Here is a 22,058-nt window from a genome sequence, read left to right as displayed (position 1 = left end):
TGATCCCGCGGAATGACCCGCGCGAAAACCTGTTGTTTGCACCAGCTTCCTTTCCGTTTCAGAACAGACTTTCAGGGGAGGGGAAAGTGCGGATTGAACGGAATAACGTTTTAATCGATTATGCCAGGTTATGATCTAGCAGTTTTTTTTTTTTTAAACTATCATACTTGACAACCATAGGGGAAATCTGTTTTTACTTAGATCTGCTATTTTGGCACGTTTAAAATTCGATGAAAAACAATCGCAGAAAATTTAACAAGGAACGTGACCCCCCCCCCTCCGGTACCTTTTCATCACTGCTAGCGTGACTACACCTCTACTCGTGATATCCCTCATTCAGTATGGCGCAGAAAGCAATGGAGGTGTTGTTCGCTTTTATTGCGGTTTTTTCATGTTTCCACCTTCCTGTTAGCACTAGCAATGCTAAGTTACCAGGCATGTTATTTCCAAGAGATTCCGAGAGTCGAGAAGTGAAGGATTTGAGTGGATTTTGGAATTTCCGGGCAGATATGTCCGCAAACAGGAACGCTGGGTTTGAGCAGAGCTGGTTTGCTAAACCTCTTTGGCAGGTAGGAAGTTGATATTTATATGTGGTGTATAAAATCGCCAGGAAATCTGATTTGTGGGGCTTCACGCCCTTTAAAAGTTTCTTGTTGGGATCTCTAGCTTGTTCACGAAATCAAACCGATATATGACCCACATATCTTAAGCTGATCTGCATGTTATACATCTGAATATATGGTAAACAAAACAGAAGCGAAAGAACTTATCTAGAACGTTTTAATACAGAATTTGCCTCTACTTCAGAACCAGAAACTATCACCAATTTTCCATGTTTCTTGTTAAAAAAAAGTTCACGTGAATTGCCCACCCACCATGCTTGCTGATAATGTGGGAATATTTGTTGACTCTCTTGACCTTCGTATCAAATATAGTGATCAAGTTTATCAGTATCATGTGTCAAAATATATAACGCAAAACAGTCAAAGAAGTCAACAGACAAGGACAAAAACAACGTACAGTATGAACCTGCTATCCTAAACACCCAAGGGAAAGAAAAATTGTTTGAGAGTGGAGCATAGAGTTGGAAATAACAGGGTTACCATATTTTTCTAAAATATTGATACTGCAGTACAGTATAAGGTGGGGCGTGGGGTGGGGGACCGGAGTAGGGGTAGGCAAATCCGCCAATCTGTGCTATTTTTTGTGTAAATTTGCCTTCTCGTTCAAATCTGAATCCACATTACTTGAAAACTGTGTGGTGAAGTTTCACTCCAACTGATGTTTGATGCTGTTTTTAATGTGACAATTTTGACAACATACTAACGGAAACTTGCCAAAGTGATCCGAACTTCAATTTAGTATCCATGAACAGAGCTTCATGACATACAGAATCCAGGTATGTTTTGATGACATCACCGCTAAAAAATCATCAGGCGAGTGGACCAGATCTGTACATTGATGTGTTTTTTTGTTGCGCCCGATCAACCTAGGCCTATCAATAGAACCAAATATATAGGACTAGGAACTAACTACGGGAATAAAATGTTAAATGAAGAGAAATCAAGTTAAACTCAAGAAGAAATCGCTGCATAGAACACGGCAAAATACTCCCAGACATTAAGAAAGGACTCATACAAAGTATAAACAAGACAAATTATATTTGACAAGCTCTATAACTATTAGATTTTGTGAACAGAAATTAAGGGCCCGTGTAAACGATATTAGACGACAGTGTTTGACCTTGCTCTATCATATTTTGTATACCAGATGTCACACTACAAGATAATGCTGCTTTTGTGTAACAGTCGTTAAACACAAAAGTTGTCAGCTACTTTTATTTCCATTAATTTTTTGACAAATTTCTTGAAAATTATTAAAGACCCCCTTTGTGAAACGTCATCACTTCTGCATGCATCACATGCCATTTATTTATAACTTACATGCAGTTAGTACCTGTATAATCTTTTAAAAACAACTAACATAACTTTTTGGATCATTTCAGACAGGTGAAGTCATTCCTATGCCTGTCCCATCAAGCTACAATGACATCACACAGGACAGGGCCTTAAGGGACTTCATTGGTTGGGTGTGGTATGACAGAGAAGTTTATGCTCCAAAGACATGGAAATCAGACCAAATCAGGGTTGTTCTCCGTTTTGAGAGTGCACATTATAACACCATGGTGGTATGTTTTATTATACCAGTACTTTTTGTGCTTGTCTAAGCAATGTTTCACTTACAATCCAACCACCCTACACCCACCAAAATGCAAACATATGGTTTGATCATGTCTGCTTGCCAGTCTTGCCTTTAAGAGAGAAATTCTAATCAAGGACATTCGACGAAACCTGCAAGCAAAGTTTACGCAACGGCTACCAGCCCTTTATGTGGCCTTTTACTCAATGCATAACATGATATCATGTTGCGAATGAATTGTGAATTATGTGCCCAGTTAAGGGTGTGCATCAACAATTAGCGCAAATGTTTTTAAAAATGAAATTCTACAGTAATTAGTTAAAATAATTGTTATTTGGTCTGTGCACTTAATGTCACCGAGCTTAAGCTAAGCGATCTTAGTTACCTTATGTTGTTTTGATTTTTCAGTGGCTAAATGGCAAAAAAGTGATGACCCATTCTGGAGGTCATTTGCCATTTGAAGCAGATGTCACCTCACTGTTGTCCTTCGGTAAAGTTAACAGAATCACTGCAGCAGTGAACAACACATTGACACCTTCTACCCTACCTCCTGGGGCCATTGAGTATCTTGTAGATGGGGATAGGTAAGTACAGACTTAGAGAGTTAGAGAGAGTCAGAGATTAGGACACTTTATACCTGCAGGGTTGCCACAGTACAGGAAATGGTCAAGGGATTCTTTAAGATCAGGGAAAAGTCAGGAACTTTTATTTGGAGACAGGGGGAAAAATTGACATTTTGAAGAAAAGTCACTGCTGATTTCATACAACAGAAGGCTGGAAGAAAGATTTCAGATCAATGTGATCTCAGCAATGTTTTTTTTTTTTCAAAAGTGGAGGCTGGAGGCTGCTACTATATTTGACCTTTTTTATTTGTTTAGTCAGGGAAAATTCAGTGAATTTTGAAAACTGATGTCTGTGGCAACCATGCACTGGGAATTCACTACACAAATAAGTTTTTCATTATTTGCCTTGGCCAAGTTCTAAAAGGGAGTGAAAAGCACTTTTTAACAAAGCATGCAAATCGGATAAACAACCTAATAACCTAAATTTTGTTACTTGCCTGCCTACGTATACGCAGGGACCTTAAAATTGTGTATTTTACTTCCTAACTGTCAATTTACTCCCAAGCTCTATTTCTACAAAGTTTGAGGTAAGCACTAATTCTCTTATGATGTCCTATATCAACGTACACATTGAGCAATCTGATGATCTGATTTCAGGTATCCTCCTGGATATTTTATTCAAGAAACTGACTTTGACTTTTTCAACTATGCCGGTATTCATCGTCCTGTCAAGCTGTACACCACCCCTGTTGTGTATCTGTCAGACATCACCATAACAACAAGCCACTCAGATCAGGAGGGTGTGGTCAACTTTTCTAGCACAGTGTCTTCCTCAGGACCTGTTAATGTGTCAATGAAGTACGAACTTGTGGACAAGGCCGGCAATGTCGTAGCCTCAGCTCAAGGTTCTGACCTGTTTGAAGGGACACTGGTTGTTAAGAATCCAAAGCTTTGGTGGCCAATTGGAATGAGTGATCAGCCAGCATACCTCTATTCACTGAAGGTGTAGTTTTTAAACAAATACACAACCCTTGGCAGGTCTTAAGGTTGTAAAAGGTTGGGTGCATGGACAATAATCAATGACATATCAAATACGTGATGGGTTGGCTAGCTAGCTAGCCCAACCCATAACATAGCACTAGCGTTGACTCCAAACTTACCAAATTGTAACAAGCTTAATTTCCTTTTTGGATCATTTAGGATATAGTTTGTGTGTGTGTGGAAGGAGGTGAGTGACTGAAAACAATTTGACAATATTCATCACAGATAAGTTGGATGCCCAGAGAGTGCCAGAGGCTAACAACACAACCCAGCCCCCTGATGAAAACCACCCACATGGCTGCTGGCACTTCAACCAATAGAAACACAATATGCATTCCCCTACGCCGACCTGGGAGCCAGACACAATATTTCAGTAAAAAATAATATCCAATGAAAGGGTGGATGGGAATTACACTGTCATGTTAAACCTGTACCCTCAGATCCCCCCCCCCCCTTATTAAAAGGGAGGCAAAGTAGGACTGCTAGCTAATAATACAAACACAATTCCACACCAATACTGAAAAGCAACAATTTGTGATCAGAGGAAGTTTGAAAAATGATTAGATCTTCCTTTCCAAGATAGTCCTTTTGTGTTTGGTAGACTTTTTCAAAGTTGATAGGGTAATAGCCAAACCATTTTAGGCAGTAAGCAGCATATATGTAGTTTCTGACTAGTACCCTTTAACTGTTTCTTGTCAGGTGACAACACATTCATTTTCACCAGATGTGGATGACGTGTACCATTTGCCTGTGGGCATTAGATCAGTTGAGGTGAAGGGAACAAAGTTTCTTATAAACAATGAGTCATTCTACTTTAAAGGATTTGGCAAGCATGAAGATTCTGATGTAAGTTGTATTATGGAAATAATTTACATGTGTATAGCACAATTTGTGTTATTGTTCGGGCTATTCTTTGTAAGGCCGGCCCTATGCCCACTTAGGGCTTTGGCCAGTCATTCTTTGTAAGGGGAGCAGGGGTGGCGCAGTGGTGAGAGCGCTCGCCTCCCACCAATGTGGCCCGGGTGCGATTCCCGCCCGGTGCCATATATGGGTTGATTTTGTTGTTGGTTCTCGTTCCTGCTCCGAGGGTTTTTCTCCGAATTTCTTCGGTTTTCCTCCCTCCACAAAAACCAACACTCCAAATTCCAATTCGATCTCGGATGCATGTACACATCTTTACGAGCTCCTGAGCTCTTCCGTGTCACGTGGGTAAATAAATTACAAAATTACACATGACTTTTTGCAACATTCCCTGTATAAACATTAAACATGCCACGTCATTTGATCATTTGAATGCAATAAACAAAAAGTGAAATTTTTTTTGTTGAGACCAACGAACTAGCTTTAATGATGAAAAGACAATAAATGCAATGTGTGAAATCTGCTTGTGCTTGTGAGTGTTCTCTAGCCTTATGAAAATTTTGGCTTTCTCGGTTGTGCTTTTGTTAAATGCACTGTAGTCAACACAGAATCGATTGGTGCTGTTTCCATCAACCAATACAACTGTTCTATTAAGCTTGTCACCTTAAAAATGCTGTGAATTTATGTTTTCCTGATGTTCAAAAAGGCATAAAACTGTTATCTAATCAAGAATTTTTTTTGGAAAGGTTGTTATTAAACACTGCAAGTTCTGCAATAACTTGATAGTTACTCTCTTCTTCATCCCCACAGCCACATCCAGTCTTTTATAACCATGTCGATTAATGGCTACATTTTCAAGTTGTTTGTTATTTGTGTTGTCATTTTTGCCTTAGATTCGTGGCAAAGGAATGGACTATGCCCTCATTGCCAAAGACTTCAACCTGATCAAATGGCTTGGGGCAAATTGTTTCCGCACCAGTCACTACCCATACGCTGATGAAATCATGGACATGGCTGATCAACAAGGAATTGTTGTTATTGATGAAAGCCCTGGAGTTGGAATTAAAAGGTAAGTGGGGAATGTTTGCCAGAGCGTGCAAACTTTGTTTTTTTGTTTCAAAAACAAATTGATCCATCAAGTCCTTAACTCAGCTGACACTAACCGTTTATGTTCTGTGGCATTAAGTGAGTTTTGGCACTAGCCCTGAATGGTGTATATCACAACAACTGTTGCACAACCCCCCTCCCCTCAAAAATGTAGTGCTGTGGACTCCCAAGGGGAGTTAAGGGAGCGGGGATGCTCGAGAAAGAAACTCTGGCTGAGGGCTTCAACAGAATTTGAACCTGTGACCTCCGCGATACTGATGCGATGCTCTACCACTGTGCTATGAAGCCACACATGGGAGCAAGGTCAATTGTGAGTTCTTGATTTTTCCTGTGTTGGTAGCGCATTGCACCCGTATCGCGGAGGTCATGGGGTCAAATCCCGTTAAAGCCCTGAGTTTTTTCCCGTGCTTCTTTCTTCAATTTCACTGCGAGGATAATTTCTTTAGTTTACATCTATCCGCAGTTCAAATACAGATTCTCTCATATTCTTCACATCTTTCAATCCTTTCACAGGAAAAATAAGAACTCACAATTGGCCTTGCTCCCAATGCGTGGCTTCATCTAGCTCAGTTGGTAGAGAATTGCACCGGTATTGCGGGGGTCTTGGGTTCAAATTCCGTTGAGCCCCTAGGTGTTTTTCTCAGGCTTCTTTCTTTGCAATATTCTTAATTACAATTTCACTGCAAGGGTCATTTCTTTACTTCAAAATATTTTCTACCAAAACCTTTCCGAAAAGGGTATGCATCCTTCTGGATGATGGCAACTATTGACATTTGTTTCCTGTTGCAGAGACAACTTCAGGAACGACACTCTCCAACACCACTTGGATGTCATGGCTGAGTTGGTACGTCGTGACAAGAATCGACCATCAGTAGTCATGTGGTCTGTAGCCAATGAACCAGCATCCAATTATGCTGAGGCAGGACCCTACTTCCAGTAAGATTACACTTTTTGCCTATTACTATAGGGACTAAATGTGTTAAAATGTACACTGCAAATCTGATGGTCATTTTATTGGTATCTCTATTACACATCTCTATTGCACTGTGCTAGAGACTAAACTGAACTTCCCTTGTAAAAATTTTACCGCGATCGCGGCGCGTTTTTGGCCCCGCGATTGGCGCATCGCCCGCGTTCGCGCCGCGATTGGGCTTGGATCGCGCCGCGTTCTCCGCGTTCCGCCCGTTTTTGGCCCCCGTTCTCCTCCGCGCGTGGCCGTCGCCCCGTTTCTATCCCCCATCCCCTTCTTTTCTTTCTTGGTGTTTTGCATCCGACACAACACACTCTCTGTATCACACATCATATTTCGAGGTCAACCCTCTTCACACTTTCCTTCACACCGAATCGTGCCTTAGTCACTCTTTCTCTCTTCACGAACCACATCATACGCAACTACCCTCGGATTCTCCCCCTCTCCTCTCGCACTCTCCTCCCCACTTTTCCATGTCCCAACATCCTCACTCGGGCTTCCACCGAGTCTCGTCGTCGTCTCTCGTCTTGTACCCCCACGATCCCGCCCTTCTTCTTCTTATTCCTCATTCTTTTTCTTCTCTCTTCCCTAGCCTTTCCTCCCTCTTCTCTTCCCCCTCCTAATCCATCCTCTCACTCCTCCCCTCTCCTCTCTTCTTTTTTTACAACTCTCGCAGACTATACACCTTCCCCCCCTCTCTCTTTCCTTCCTTCTCTCGCCCGTCTTTCTCTTCCATCCCCCTTCTGCTCTCCTATATTCTTCCTTCATACATTCCACAATATTGCCCCGGTCTGTTTTCTCGAGTGCGTTCCTTTTCTTCTCCGAGCTTCTTTTGCTTCCCTCCTTAGCTCTGCTTCTTTCTTCCGTTCCCTTTTTTTTTTTTTTTTTTTTTCCTCCTCTCCCTCCTCCCCCTCCCCCCCCTTCCCTTTCTCTCTTCCTCCATCGTCGCATCTCCTCTCGGCGTCCCACTATCTCTCCTCGTCCTCTCCCACTTCGGAACGGGATATCTGGGCTCGTCGATGTGTGTGTCTTGGGGTACTCTCTCTTCCGCATCCGGCCTCTCCCACATCCATCTGATTCTCCTGGCCGAAATTCCCTCCCCAATGTTAACACTGTACTCTTCTTACTCTTCCCCCTTTCGCCCATTCGTCTAGCTCTTCTCTTCCTCCTCCCTCCCTCCTTCCTTCTCTTCTTCTCCTCTTTCCCACACTATTTAATACTTCTTTCGGTATCTCCCGAACACTCATTTCCCCCATCCTCGTTATCTCCCCCATCCACTTCCGCTCCCCTTCCCTCCCTCCTCCACCCCCCCATCCGACTATACCTGTTTACGTGATCCTAGAAGGATCACGTAATATCTCCTCTCGCTTTTTCTTGTTGTCTTCTCTCTGTCTTTCGTCGTCTTCGGTCCTGTCCGTGATACCTACGCTTTCATTTTCTTTCCTTTCTCCTGTTAGGTGCGGCTCTTATATGATGTTGTTCTTTATTGGTGTCTCTCTGTTAGCCACGTCAGTCATGGATATTCGTGGCAGAGTTGACGACTGGAACACACTGTGATCTTGTCTTGTATTGGGCGATTATGGTCGTCTTTTGCCTTCTACCTCTTCCTCTTCCTTTCTTTCTTCTGTGCTCTGTTCTCCCGCTTTCTCTCATTCGAGTCACTTTAGTTCGTATCACACGATCGTTCGAGAGTGTTTGTTTTCCGCTTTTGTGAGTGCGTTTTATGACGTTCCGTATTATTGTGATGGGGCGACGCTCCCTGCCAGGTGGGGAATCTCGGGTCGGTCGTCCCCCATTGGCGGGTCCCCCACCTGGCGCGCTGTCCCCCTTTCGGTCTGGCCTCTTTTTCCTCTCGCGGTTGAGTCGGATGCTGGCGAGATCGCTTTGCTATGGTGTGTACTCTGAAGTGTCTTCCTTCCCTTCCGCTGTGCTTTTGTCCTCTCCACGTCGTTGTCGCATTCTGATTGGTCGTGTCTGCTCCCCCCTCGGTTACTTAGTAGTGTTGTGGATCGCGAGGCGTAATCTCTTTTCTAGGTGACCACAACAATATCTTTATCACGTAATAATATAAGGGAAAATGTTCCAAAATAACGCGACTGCTTCAACCAGAAAAGCGTGACTTTTCTTTGTCGTTGATGTCACGTCACAGTGCGTAGTTTGCCATCCAACATGCATATAGTTGATTTTCTACCACCAGAATTTATCCTTTGTCAATTGGATAGCGATTTAGAGTGATTTTTACTTTAGTCTTGAACGTAATTCGCATTTGCTTTTGCATTACTATGCTTAGAGATTCGTTTTAAATTTAAAATTTCGCACCACTTCCTCGTCCAGTTAAAAGTAAAACCAAAGGCCATCCTAACCCTTTCGCATGCGTTTTCTCGCGCTTTACGCCGGCTACATGTACTTCCTTCGAGAGTTTGATTGAGTTGATTTGTTCACTGGTTTGTTTGCGACACTCTCCGTCCTTTGTGATTGACCAGAGTGATTAATACTTTGGTTTTGATGTTAGGGGGGGGGGGGGGCTATGGTTGAGGGGCGGGGCCCGGGGGGCGGGTTGGGCCCGGGCCGGGGGCTTTTTTTTTTTTTTTTGGAAATACCTCCCCCAAAAGAGGGGAAAAGGGGGGGGAAAAAAAACCCAAAGGGGGAGAAAAAAAAACCCTAGCCGTAATAACGGAAACCGGGAAAGCTCCGGCAGTGTGGGCCGCTTGGCTCGTGGCTTCTCCTTTTGATGTTACAACACTCAATTGAAAACCGCAATTGAAAACTGCTCTATCCGTTGTATAACGTAACCCACCCAGTGAACAACTAGGCCCTGGTGTGCCTTTGTATCAGTCAAGCAAACAGTTCGGGCTCTTTTCGAGCGCATTTTTCGGGTTTCGAAAAGTGTTTCTCAGAGCGCCCGACTTTCTGCCGATATTTTGCGGGATCTGTTTGTGACTCGAAACGCTAGAAAATAACGTGAGCTTCAATTTTCCACCTGTGATTGGTTTAAAAATTGCAGTTGACACCGCTGCACTGAGTTGGGTTCCCCACATACGCATCAAAATTAGATAGAGATAGAGAAGAGCGAACTTCTGGCTTCATTTTAACGTCACTACAGTCACTTCAGTCGGACAGGATTGTTTCACACGAAGAGTGACAAATTGTCCCGGGGGAACTTCCCGAATAAAATGATGAGGGTGCTCGTCGGAAAATTGGGCATTGGGTCCATCAGGCCGGAGCCTATCCCGGTTTCCGTAGCATTAAGCGACTAGGAGCATTTCTACTCCCCCCTGGATAGGATGCTAGGCCATCATAGGTTAACCCCCAGCAGTAAATTCACCCAGGCCCATTTTTATTAAAAACTAGCAATGGTATATTGCAATTCCTGTGATTTGATTGGTTAACAGGCAATGGTATATGAGCTCTTATGGCATTGGCCACAAATTTGGTAGCCGATACGCGTCAACGAAAATAGCTGGGCAACTCAAATATTGCAATTCTTTGAGCGTTTTTAATAAAACAATTATTCCACTCGCTTTTGTTGGATATGAGATGGTTATATAATTATCTACCATCTCATATCTAACGCGCGCTCGTTGAATAATTGTTTAATACATCTGGGTGGAGAGAAGCACTATGTGAGTGAATTGTCTTGCCCAATAACATAGCTGAGTGACCCGCAGCTGGCCTGTATTCGAATCCGGACTGCTCAATACGGAGTTCAGTACGCTAACCAATATGCCACCACGTCTCCCAAAATCTGCCGTAATAATTGATAAATATTCAAAGAAAACAGGCCAACCATACAATTAACAAAATATTTATTTGATTCAAATTGATACAACCAACACACGTATGACACTTTATGAACACTGTTATAAATGTGCACATATAAACACCTCAAACGATCGTACGAACAATACATTCAACAAAACAAAGAAGCATTGAATTACAATTGTTTCTTTTTTTTTTCCAAGTCAAAAATCAAATATGTACAAGGTAAATCGTCATTTGAGAGTACTTTCTTAGTGCAGGCCAAAATCTGAAAGAAAAGGCAAGGGTAAAAAAACATTAGTCAACACTTAAATCTGAGGAGCACTAATAAGTCTAATATTTGCAAAGTGATCGGGGTCAAATTTAAATAGTTTCGAGTCAAACTTCAAAACGTCAAGCTTCTTGTTTCTTAGATTGACGTGAGTGCCAGGAGTTCAGGAGTTGGGTGGGAGGAGGGAGTTTTGTTTGCGTAAGTTCGCGACTTATTGTAACATGTCATCTTCGAAGTACCAACTGTGAGTGGAGAATAAAACTTACAAAGGGTGCAAATACAATAAAATCTCACCAGTTAACAGGACTGGAGTCAGAGGAGACCTGGGACCAATAAAATCTCGCCTTTTGCGTTGTGCTAGTGCCAGGCCCATTACTCCGTTGTATCTTGCAGTTGAGTTGAGAAGTCCTAACATGAAACAAATTAAAGAATGTTACCAATGATACTCTAATGATTAAATTTTTTAGCAAGGAATGGTTGAGAGATAAAGACGGAAATCGATGAAGAAAGTTTACTTATAATATGGTTATCCTCTAAGATTCAACGTGAAAATCATTCTAAATAGGCAATGTATGCCGTTTAAGGAGATACTGGTTTACTGAAATATTTGTTAAGACTGGCCGTAACATCAACTAAAAGAACAAAACCAATGTCAATATTACATGACATGGTCTATAATTCTCTGACATGTACTTTAATGTGTAATTACGATTTCGCCATTGAGGGATCATTTTATTTTATTTAATTTACACAGCTTCTTAAACAATGAAAAACGTTATTCACCTGTTAACCTAAGTGGAGTCAGAGGTGACCTGGGCCCAATAATATCGCGCCTTTGGCGCTTTCTAAGAGCCAGGTTCATTAAGTCGTGGACTCGGACCCAGGTAACACGAGTGCAAGGGTTCATCTGTGGACGGATTGATTCTTCTTTGTCAGAAATCTGGGAATGAGTCACTGCTGTTGACAGAGTATGATTGGTTGATTCGTTGGTCACGTGGCTTTCAGCTGGCCAGAACTGGCGACTGCAATCAATGTAGGGTAGTTCGGGTGCCAGGCAAACGCTATAACCCATCTTCTGAGTTTTAGCAGACCAGCCGGGACCATAACGAATCTTGCATTGCATGTAATATGCGTAGCAGTAATTCAGGAAAAGGTACAAATACAACAGAACACACAACCACACGCTGATACGGAACGTATGGAAAGAGATAGGACTTGTGATACCTAAAAAAACGAAAGATCAGCATTAATTAACTTATTACAAAACTGAACACTCTTTAACAGTACACCTTCGTGACGAAAACAGCGGGCTGGATCAATTATCTAAGAAGGGATGTCGCCTGTTTGAGAATATTTTTTTTTCATTTTGCATTTTTTCGAGTGTGCGCGCCCGCATAACCCCACGCGGATTTCCTGGTAACGAACTAAGCACGCGCTCATGGTAAGCGCGCGCTTTTTGGTGACTGTGACGTCAAAACGTCAAAAAAATCTCTCAACGATTCAAGCGTAGAAAATCATTTTCAAAAGACAGCTTCGGAAAAAAAACACAAACAAAATTATTTGCCAGAATTCAAAACTGATCAAGTGGCGGGTTTAGTGATCAATTAAACTTAGGTGACCCAAAACATGTACTTCATTGACAGGAACAACAGATATATTTGAGAGAATACCATACTCGCTTCATTCCTACCTCTGTCCTGATTTTCTTGTACTGTTGCAGCAAAGTTAGCTACAAATAAGTGAACTGGATAACAAGACACCAGTATAAGGCATAGCGTTACTTTGTAAACGTTCATGGTGAACAAACTCGTCTTTTTCAAGCTTTTTTCTCGCAGCGCTTCAAAACACGTCTGCTCGCAACAACAATGTCAGTGCGAATGAATGTTCGCGCGCTCGACGTAACAATTGAACTGTCTAAGCGCGCGCTTTTATTTGATTGGTCGGTCCGTCCTCCGTTCTACGTCGAGCTCTCGACTCAGTCCCCAAAGAGCCTCCTGGGTCTCGACTTACGCCGTAACATATACATAATTCCGAAACTGTATTCCGTCGCTCTATCTCTGTACAAATTTTGATACGTACTAGAGGAATCTAACTCAGGCAGATTTCTTGCTTCGCTTTGCTGCACTTACATTCACCCAAGTTTTTTACTATTGGAGGTGTTTTGCTCTTGGTTTTTGCTTCTTAGTGTAGCTAGCTCCTCTTCTGACAACGTAGAAAATTTCTCTTTGTTGTTACTATTTTTTATTTTTTATTTTTTTTTTTTTTTTTTTTCACTACAATCAAAAACTATTTTTTTTTTTTTTTTTTTCCCGTTCTCCCCTTCTTATCTCTCTCCCCTCTCCTCGACCCCCCTCCCTTTCCCCCCTCCCCCTCACTCCCCCTCCCCCTTCCCACTCTCTCCCCCTTCCTCCCCCCCCCCCCCCTCCCCCCCCCCACCCCTCCCGCTCTCGTCCACCTCTCTCACCTTCTCCTCGTCCCTCCCCTCCCCCTCCCCCCTTTCCCCCCCCTCCCCGAGGAATCCCCTTCGGCAACCACTCCCGGCCCCCGCGCCCCTCCCTCTCCTTCCGTGCCCTCCCTCTTCGCACGCCCTCACAGTGTGAGTCCTCACTTTCTCTCGCACTTCTCACTGCGGCTGTTCCCGGGTCTCACTGCTTCGCCCCTCCTGTTCGTGACGTTCTCCTCTCTCGTCTCCAAGGTTTGACTCATCTCCCATCTTCTCCCCCTTTGCGGATTTGGTCGGATCTCTGTGTTCCACTTCTTGCTCCTCGGCTTCTTCCGTCTCTCATATCGTCACTCTGGCGACTCTCTTCGGCTGTCTGCTCTGGTTCATTTCTCTCTCCCTCGCTCTTGCTTCTCTCTTGTGCACACTTTTCCGTGGTCATTCCTCATCTTCCTCCTTCTTCACTTCATCGTCTTCGGGCGTCGGCCTCCCCGGCGGCTGTCTTCCGGTCCGCAATCTTGCAGGCTCTTCCGATCTAGTCCTGACATGCACGATGATTGATATTCAGGTTTTCGGAGCTCAAAAACGCGTCTTCACTCCATCGGACCACGTCCCTCCCCTTTGTTGTTACTATTGCTGAAAAGCCCAAAAGGAATGGAAAAACGTAGCAAACTTGCCTTATAAAATTCCGCCATTGTCGACTAACAATGCGACAAGTCTACAGGGCTGACGCTATGCTTTGTGCTAATTGGCTAATATCCGTCACATGTTATTTTTCCTTCGATTTGATTGGCTGAGACAAAACTGTCCAATTTTTCTTAAATTGGACAGTTTGTGCATTTTACCTAAAAGTCCTAATTGAAACTATCCAAATTTAATCTCAAATTGGACAGTTCTCAAAAATTAAGGAAAAATAGCTGCGCTGACAATATAGGATTTACTGACAGCTATATAATTAGTATTTAAACTTGGCTTAAATAACACTTTTCTTCAATTTCTGAATCAATCACAGGCTTTAAAATTTCATGTTGCGCAATTCCTCGCGTTACAAATCACGAACAAATCTCCCAAAATATCGGAAGAAATCGGACGCTGTGAGAAACACTTTTTGGATTCCAAAAATGCACCCGAAAAGAGACCCAAAAAATTGGAAGGTCCGAACAGTTCTCGGTACTTTCAACAAAAGCACCCCACGGCCCAGTTGTTGAAAGGGTGGATCACCTTATCCAACGTATAGAGCGCTTTTAAATTGAGTGTAGTATTATCAAAACCAAAGTAATTACTCTGGCCAATCGTAAAGGACGCAGACGATCCAGTGAACCAATCATCGAAAAGTAAATACATGTAACCGGCGCGAAGCGCGGGAAAACGTGCGCGAACGAGTCATGATAGACTTTCTCAAAGTCCTTTTAGGTATGTCCTCGCCTATAGAGGGCGACTTGGTGCAAGTCTACAGTTCATGATGGTGGCGCAAAATTTAATTCATCTTACCCAAGATCGAAACACAACTGCCTGGACATCTCGTTCGCTAGTCCTTAAAGGCCATCTCACTTAAAGCGCTGCTTGAACGAGTGAGCTGTTTGAATGAATTGTTTTAATGTCACCTTTTTCAACAGATCAGTAATCGAATTCACTCGCTTCTTGGACCCAACCCGTCCTGTAACATTTGTCACTGCAGCAAAAGCTGAGACGGACCACGCGGTGAGTTTATAGAAGCATTAGTCGCTTTACATTTCAATGAAGATTTTAAATTGAGATTTATTACTATGGGGCTGACGCAATTGTGGGACCTTACATGGTGAGCTAAAACAGGGTCTTGCTAGACCATTCCAACTCAAACTGGACAAGTACCTAAGCGCGATAACTGAGAATCCCCTTCCCTGACCGTTACTGATTAAATTTGTTTACTTTTTCCAAGAAGGTTCGTTCGTAGACGTATTTTAAGTCATTCTTCTGATTACTTTCAAATTGAAGAAAACTTCAAAAGAAGAGATTTCTATCGTATAAAAACAACCACGGAGAAATAAAAAGCCAAAAATAAACAAGGATGGTTTTGACTTACGAAGATTAAGACGGATTGCGAATGACGAACTTGAAAAAAACTTGCCAATTTTTTCAAGATGCGTTGTGCGTGACGTAGCTTCTTTAAACGACTGCGTCGTTGTCAGGGAAAACCCCTATGCAATCAGATACAACCTTTGAAATACTGTCTATTTTACAGCAGCTTTCCAGCCGTCTGATTGGTTGTATTCATTATGGCGTGGAATAAGATATATTATTCTCTCTGTTTGTGATATTTCAACAGGTGCAGTATGTTGATGTCATTTTGTGCAATCGATACTACGCCTGGTACCAAGATGCCGGTCAAATACAACTCATTAGTCGGCAGCTGGAGGGAGAGCTTAGGGCCTGGTTTGACAAGTTCTATAAACCAGTTGCGCAATCTGAGTATGGGGCTGACACAATTGCGGGACTTCACACGGTGAGCTAAAAAAAGGGTCTTGCTCGGTCATTCCATCTCTAACTGGACAAGTACTTAACTTCGACAACTGAGAATCCTTCCTTCAGAAAGTTCTGTTACAAACATAAGAAGTTTCAGGTGATTTGGAAGAATGTTTAGTCCATAAATTTGTAATCCGTCCGTCCGTCCGTCCGTCCGTCCGTCCGTCCGTCCGTCCGTCAGTCCGCAGTCAGTCAGTCAGTCAGTCAGTCAAAAGAATGAAATAAATTTATTGGGGTTTTCAGTGAAATGCGAACTCTAAGATTCAAAATCCAACTAACGATTGCGTTTTTCGCTGCCGTCATTTAAAATTACGGCGACAGCCAACGAACCATGAAAAACAGAAACAAACAAAATGGATAGAAATCAACCAATCTCATTCGAGGGACGTGACCTTTTGACCCGATTGAAGTGAACTTCTGTTTCCCGGAAGGTCCGCCAAGATGATTGACGGCAGCAAAAAGTGTAAACCGTCGGTTGAGGATTGAATTTCAGAGTTCGCATTTCACTGAAAACCGCAATAATGATACGTGACACTTAGAAACATAAAAAAAAATGGTTCTAAAACTTTTTATTGTCAAAAACTTTAAACGTACAAACGTTTCGGGGCACGGCCCTTTGTCAGTCAGTCAGTCTCAGTCAGTCAGTCAGTCAGTCAGTCAGTCAGTCAGTCCGTCCGTCCGTCCGTCCGTCCGTCCGTCCGTCCGTCCGTCAGTTAGTCGTGCAATCAAGTTTATGATATCATTAATCCTTGGTTAATTCTTTCACCCGCTTGTATTGTTAGATCAAATAGAAATGCAATACTAACAATCCCCGTTTGCTCCCCAGGATCCCCCTGTTATGTTTACTGAAGACTATCAGGTGAGAACTGCAATCTAGTTATGAAGACACTATTATCAAGACAAATACCCCCGGGGGGGGGGGGTACTCAAAAAAGTTTTATACGGGGAGGCTCCGCCCCAAGTTCTAACCCCTTACCCTTTTATATACCAGTTTCGACAGAAATTGTACCCCTTTCGTATACCTTTAACTGAAAAAAGGTACCCCTTTCATATACCTAAGAGACATGGCTGGACTTAAAATAGGACGTTTTCTTGTCATTTTTATGTAGCGCTTAATAAATTAAAATAATACAGCCATAAATTGCGTCTGTTCGAAATATTTTAATTAAAGGCCCTTTTAAATAGCCAAATGACAGATTTCCATACCCTTTCATATACTTAAACTCGTGAAATCCCTACCCTTTTATATACCTGAAGCCTGAAAAAGGTACCCCTTTCGGGCGGAGCCTCCCCGTATAGGCCATTATAGGGAGTACCCCCCCCCCCCGGAACAAATACACACTGATATAGAAATACGCCCTGTTCACTCACTTTACCCAGTCGCTACGTGCACTGGCGTCTTAACTCATAAGAACCTCCTAAGTTATATTGTAGGAGATATGTGGTTTTCATGAAGACCTCTTACGTTCAGATGTGTGATGTTAAATTTCCTCCAAAGCTTAAGACGTATCAAATCAACCCTTTATATCTACACATGTCGAATCTCCAAATTGAACACAGCTATTTTAATATCTTTTTTTAGGAGAGCTCTAAGATATTGTCTATGAGTAGCACTTGCTTGATTTAGACTTTGGATTTTCATTTCTCGTTTTGATGCATATGATGTTGGTTTCTTTTATTAGGTTGAAACAATTCAGCAGTACTTCCCCGTGTTTGATAAACTAAGGAAAGAATTCTTTGTTGGTGAACTGATATGGAACTTTGCGGACTTTATGACCAAACAACGTGAGTTTCTTTTGCTGTTTAGAACTGCATAGAATACTACTTGAATATCGTTTAGGAAGTAAATTAGCTATTTAAACACCAGGAGGGACTCGCATATGAAAGGGACAGTAATCCTCGTCCGAAAATTGGAATAACACCCCTAAAGAAGACCAACTGGGCGTGGTTCAAACTTTTTTGAGCCCTAAATGATACTAATTTTCATGTTTGGTCGGTGTAGACCGCCAGCATAGTTTAGCCTGCGAGCAGGCTCTCTCTTCGGGGAAACAACAAATCTCTCATCTTGAGAAATCAAAATGAGCGCAAACCACTTTCTTTTTGTTTTCAGAGACAACGCGAGTTGTGGGTAACAAGAAAGGGATCCTGACTCGCCAGCGACAGCCGAAAGCCGCTGCTCGTGTTCTGCGCCAGCGGTACCTGAACATCACAGTGGGAAGAAGTAGCACGAGTGACAAAGATGATGTGGACGTTTTGCTCAGATTTGAGAGTTACAACATGGCAAACGTGGCTCGAGTCGATACAGAGACTTAGAAAAGTAATTTCGAATATCTCAAAGGTGTGACTAGACCCCTGCGCAGCCGTTTTTGTGTTTTGCTGCCCGCGCCGCCCGGTGCGGGGCGTGGGTGGGCGCGTCCTCGTCATCCCAGCCCGCCAGCCGGCCCCGCGGCGCGCCCACGCCGCCGATGTCGCGGCCCCTCCCCCGCGGACCCTCGCCGGTCCGGCCGCCCCCCCTCCCGTCTCCTCCCTCTGTCTCCCCCGGTCTCCCCCGCGCTGTGCCCCTGCGTCCGCGGGCCCCCGGCTCCCCCGCGCGCCCCGGCCCCGCGGGCCCCCCCGCGGCCCCCCCCCCCCTCGTCCCCGCGGGCGGCCCCCCCCCCCGCCGGCGGGGCCTCTGGGTCCCGCGCTCCTCCCCGTCCGCCCACTCGGTCGGGCGTTCGGCTCATCGCCGCCGTTGCTGTCTCCTCTCCCCCCGGATTCTCCCCCCTGCTCTCCCCACAGACCAGGGGCCCTATTGGAATGGCACGCAAGGGTGGAGCTATATGTGACATGACATCCCAAAAAACGGCTGCGAAGGAGACTTTGGTGTGACCTCACAGTACGCTCGAGTATTAAAACCTGCTCTTATTCCTCCGACTAAAACGATAAGGAAAGAATTTGGATTAGACCTCTCTCCGTGTGATTGTGTCAGACACAGCAGATTAAGGCTTTGGAGGAGTGATGCAGTGGATTAAAACTCGCGGTTGGAAAGTTGTCTGTAGCTTGATCTTAAAATTCGTGCACTCTTACATTTAAAATGAACATGTCTTCTTAACCAATTACTTACACGTGACTTGGCGTACGCTTCTTTTCCATTCATTGCACCGCTTTCCCACTGATTGCACGTTTTTTTTAATGGTTTATTGCGCTTTTTGCGGTCTTAGTTGATTGGCTATGTTATTTTAAACAGCAGTTGTTTGCAGACCCTCAGCTTGTTCTGTTGGAAATCCGTGAATTTGATTGGTTATCTCACATTGTTGTCTGGTCGCTGATAGAACAGCTTGATAGAACATAATCGTGCGTGCGTTGCTCTTGAAATAAAATAAAAAAACATTCTCCAATTTTCGTTTAAAAATACAGTTGAATCCCGATAACTCGAACCTTTTTCGATTCCCCTCCAGGTCATTTTCTTACTACTTTTGCCCTCGATAACTCGAACCCCCGACAACTGGCGCCCTTTTAGATTTCCCTTGAACGTTCTAGATATCGAACTGTACATAAAATATGGATTGTACTCGTTTAGCGTTTCTACTAAAAAGATTAAACTCGCCCTTGTGTTCTATGAGCGTATAGTTAACCCCGCTGCGCCTCGTTGACTATTCGCCCGCAGTGGCGGATCCAGACCTTCACCTTAGGAGGGGGCCCGCTTTTAAAAGCTTGACTATAAATGTTGAATTCTGCGAAGATAATTCCGGTACTTCAAAGAAAATGCGCTATTTCCGATAAAATAAAGTGGGGCCCCCGGGCCCCTCCCCTGGATCCGCCACTGGCCCGTAGATAACTCGAGCTTGTAGTCTAAGTTAACTATGACGTAAAACGGACAAAGTCACTTGTACTGTTAGAGCGGTTTTCACTTGAGTGTCGAAAGTTATTTGCGTTTGCTTTGGTTTTGCATTACTACGCTCAGTGATTGGTTAAGAAATCTCGCGCCACTTTCTCGACCAATCAGAACTAAAACCAAAACCGCACGTTTTCCCGCGCTTCGCGTCAGCTACATGTATTTGCTTCGAGTTTTGATTGGTTCACTTGATTGTCTCAGTGTTTTGTGATTGGCCAGAGTAATTGCTTTGGTTTTGGTTTTACGACACTCAATTGAAAACTGCTCTATTACTCTGATTTGTCGTCTTAATTTGCAATTTTTCGCGCGCTTCTGGGGAGCACAAGATAAATAAACCAGGCATTGTTGTAACATCCTTCAGCCTAGTTAACTTAACAAATTGAGCATGAGAATGTAAAAAGTAAGACTTTGTAAATAATAAAAAATTAAGCTTTCCAAAATAAAATTCAAAGTCTGGAACAAATTAACGTTTATTAGATAGACCGTCAGAAACTAATTTGCTGAACGGTTCTCTTCATCTTAAGCTGACTCTACGTAAAACCAGCCTTCTCAGTTTATTTCATCCCCCATGGTTTTTTGCCAGGCGTTCCGGCTTTGGGTATCTTTTCTTCTACCTTTTTCTGTGAGGCATCCTTTAAAAAAAGCTTGTTTGGCACCGAAAACTGTGGCAGAAACAGAGACTGTCAGGTCTTAGTGAAAGGAAAGGAAAAAAATATAAAAAGTCTCTATGCTAGTAAGTTTTCGAGTAATACAGTAAAAATCCGCGTGTAAGAACCTAGGGATTTAAGAACCTTCTGGCAGAAATTTGCTTTTTTAATACCCCAAAATATAAGAACTTGTTTAGCCAAACAAATTCCAACAGGTTCTTAAATGTGGGGTTTAATTATTTATTAAAATGATTTATATATATTTTTTACTGTAGCATTGATCAATTTGTTAATGTTGTTGGTCTTTTGGCAACATGGGTACATTAATATCTATTTAAAATGAAGAGCAGACCAGATTTTACTATTTTCTGATAATCAACAACAATGTCTTCGCTGTAGAGATTAAGAACCTACTTAGCCTAAACTGTCAATAAGTACCCCATAATACAAGAACCTGTTTTGCCAAACTCCATCATGGTGCCAAGACGCCTGAATAGAAAAAGATATAAAAACCTTGCCAGTTTTACTATGAAAGTGAAAATAGTCACCGAATCAAACTCTGCCGGAAAAAAGTAGGTTCTTACACGCGGGTTTTTACTGTATTACATTCGAGCTATACATTTAGCCGAGAGGATTCCCTCTCCAACTTAATCCACAACTTCCCGAACAGTAAAAATGTACCGTATTTGGCACTTCCATTAGGTAAATGGAAATTACCTCAGTTTTCCAAGGAACATACTAGCATAGGGATCTGCCACAACCCCCACCCTAAAACCTTCCGTAAACATGACTAAGGAATACGTAGGCTTATCATGTAGACTCGCCGTTCTGTGTATACGAGAAGAAAAAGTTTAGTCAGTGCCTTTTTATACCGAATAAGATGGCAGCTTATAAATATTTATTTTCCAAAGCGAACCCCCCCCCCCCAAACCCCCCCCCCCCCCCCCCCCCCCCCTCACAAGAATGGAAGCTACGCTGAAAGGCTAAGCATTTTTGGTGGAGATTCTTAGACTCAGAACGGCCGGCTACAATAAAGTGTACGGAACCGAGTAGTTTTCGGGTCAACTCAACTTACGTTGGCTCAGTTTGTCTGTCAGGCAGATACTGAGATACGTGAAGCTAAGCGTTCCAGGAACTCAAAAATTGTGTTGAAATCCATTTCAAGTCAACTCTCGCCTTGCGGACACCCCGCTATTACGGACACTCGTTATTACAGACAAAATCTAGATCCCAGAAGATAGTTATAGAGGTTTGACTTAAAAATGACTCCTCGCTATTACGGACTCTCGCTATTACGGAATTACGGACACTTTCGTGCTACCAAAAGAACAATTTTATTGTTTTAACTCTCGATAAAGCGGACACCATGAACTTCTCATGTAAAATTGCAGTCTGTTGCTCACAAACGAATCCTTAGGAGAGATTGTCATTCTCCATACCCAACGACTACTAAGTAGTTTCATTACTGTTGATAAGCTCGTCACAGTCTATGTTATTAAATGCATCTTAACAGCACTTTTTTCCTCACACCCCACTATAACGCACACTAAACGACGCCCCGAGCGTGTCCGTGTAACTGTAGATGGGCGACAGTACGGATTGGGTGTCGGACGAAATCCAGGACCTCGAGCTGTGCAGACTTGACGAAGGAAGAATTGCGAATGTGTTTCTAAATGGGTTGAATCTCGACTGAGTTCTCCATACATTTACCCGCAGTTGAGATAAAATATTTACCAACAATAGAAAATTTGTGAAGAAATTATTCAACATGACACGAGCGTGGGAAAAGAAAAATCTGAGTCCCCGTCGGGATCGAACCCATGG

General features: G+C 43.1%; 2 protein-coding genes across 2 annotated transcripts; one reads left to right on the top strand and one right to left on the bottom strand.

Annotated features, from left to right (window-relative positions):
• Nucleotides 1-336: 336 nt before the first annotated feature.
• Nucleotides 337-18,078, top strand: LOC144647162 (beta-glucuronidase-like). The gene is made up of 12 exons (XM_078506919.1): nucleotides 337-569; nucleotides 2,006-2,188; nucleotides 2,608-2,783; nucleotides 3,420-3,765; nucleotides 4,503-4,649; nucleotides 5,558-5,733; nucleotides 6,561-6,707; nucleotides 14,828-14,912; nucleotides 15,517-15,693; nucleotides 16,540-16,572; nucleotides 17,396-17,498; nucleotides 17,824-18,078. Exons 1-12 carry the CDS (start codon nucleotides 342-344, stop codon nucleotides 18,024-18,026), a joined length of 2,004 nt encoding a protein of 667 aa, XP_078363045.1. The 5' UTR covers nucleotides 337-341; the 3' UTR covers nucleotides 18,027-18,078.
• Nucleotides 10,531-12,651, bottom strand: LOC144647175 (uncharacterized). Its single transcript, XM_078506936.1, has 4 exons — nucleotides 12,462-12,651; nucleotides 11,555-11,995; nucleotides 11,066-11,179; nucleotides 10,531-10,768 (listed from the first exon to the last, which is right to left on the bottom strand). Exons 1-4 carry the CDS (start codon nucleotides 12,565-12,567, stop codon nucleotides 10,752-10,754), a joined length of 678 nt encoding a protein of 225 aa, XP_078363062.1. The 5' UTR covers nucleotides 12,568-12,651; the 3' UTR covers nucleotides 10,531-10,751.
• Nucleotides 18,079-22,058: the final 3,980 nt, after the last annotated feature.

This window comes from Oculina patagonica, chromosome 3 (assembly GCF_052425735.1).
Source record: "Oculina patagonica isolate OP01 chromosome 3, crgOcupat, whole genome shotgun sequence".
Lineage (NCBI taxonomy): Eukaryota > Metazoa > Cnidaria > Anthozoa > Scleractinia > Oculinidae > Oculina > Oculina patagonica.
Note: the sequence above shows the minus strand (reverse complement) of the source record. Positions and strands in the feature narration are given on the sequence as shown.

What these genes read in the sequence shown, in the direction of transcription:
- LOC144647175 (XM_078506936.1), bottom strand. Translation starts at nt 12,567, where the DNA reads ATGAACGTTTACAAAGTAACGCTATGCCTTATACTGGTGTCTTGTTAT. An exon ending in ACAAGAAAATCAGGACAGAG is followed by an intron (nt 11,996 to 12,461) that starts GTAGGAATGAAG and finishes TCGTTTTTTTAG; the next exon opens with GTATCACAAGTCCTATCTCT. An exon ending in GACTCCACTTAGGTTAACAG is followed by an intron (nt 11,180 to 11,554) that starts GTGAATAACGTT and finishes GTTTCATGTTAG; the next exon opens with GACTTCTCAACTCAACTGCA.
- LOC144647162 (XM_078506919.1), top strand. Translation starts at nt 342, where the DNA reads ATGGCGCAGAAAGCAATGGAGGTGTTGTTCGCTTTTATTGCGGTTTTT. An exon ending in AAGCTGAGACGGACCACGCG is followed by an intron (nt 14,913 to 15,516) that starts GTGAGTTTATAG and finishes ATATTTCAACAG; the next exon opens with GTGCAGTATGTTGATGTCAT. An exon ending in CAATTGCGGGACTTCACACG is followed by an intron (nt 15,694 to 16,539) that starts GTGAGCTAAAAA and finishes TTTGCTCCCCAG; the next exon opens with GATCCCCCTGTTATGTTTAC.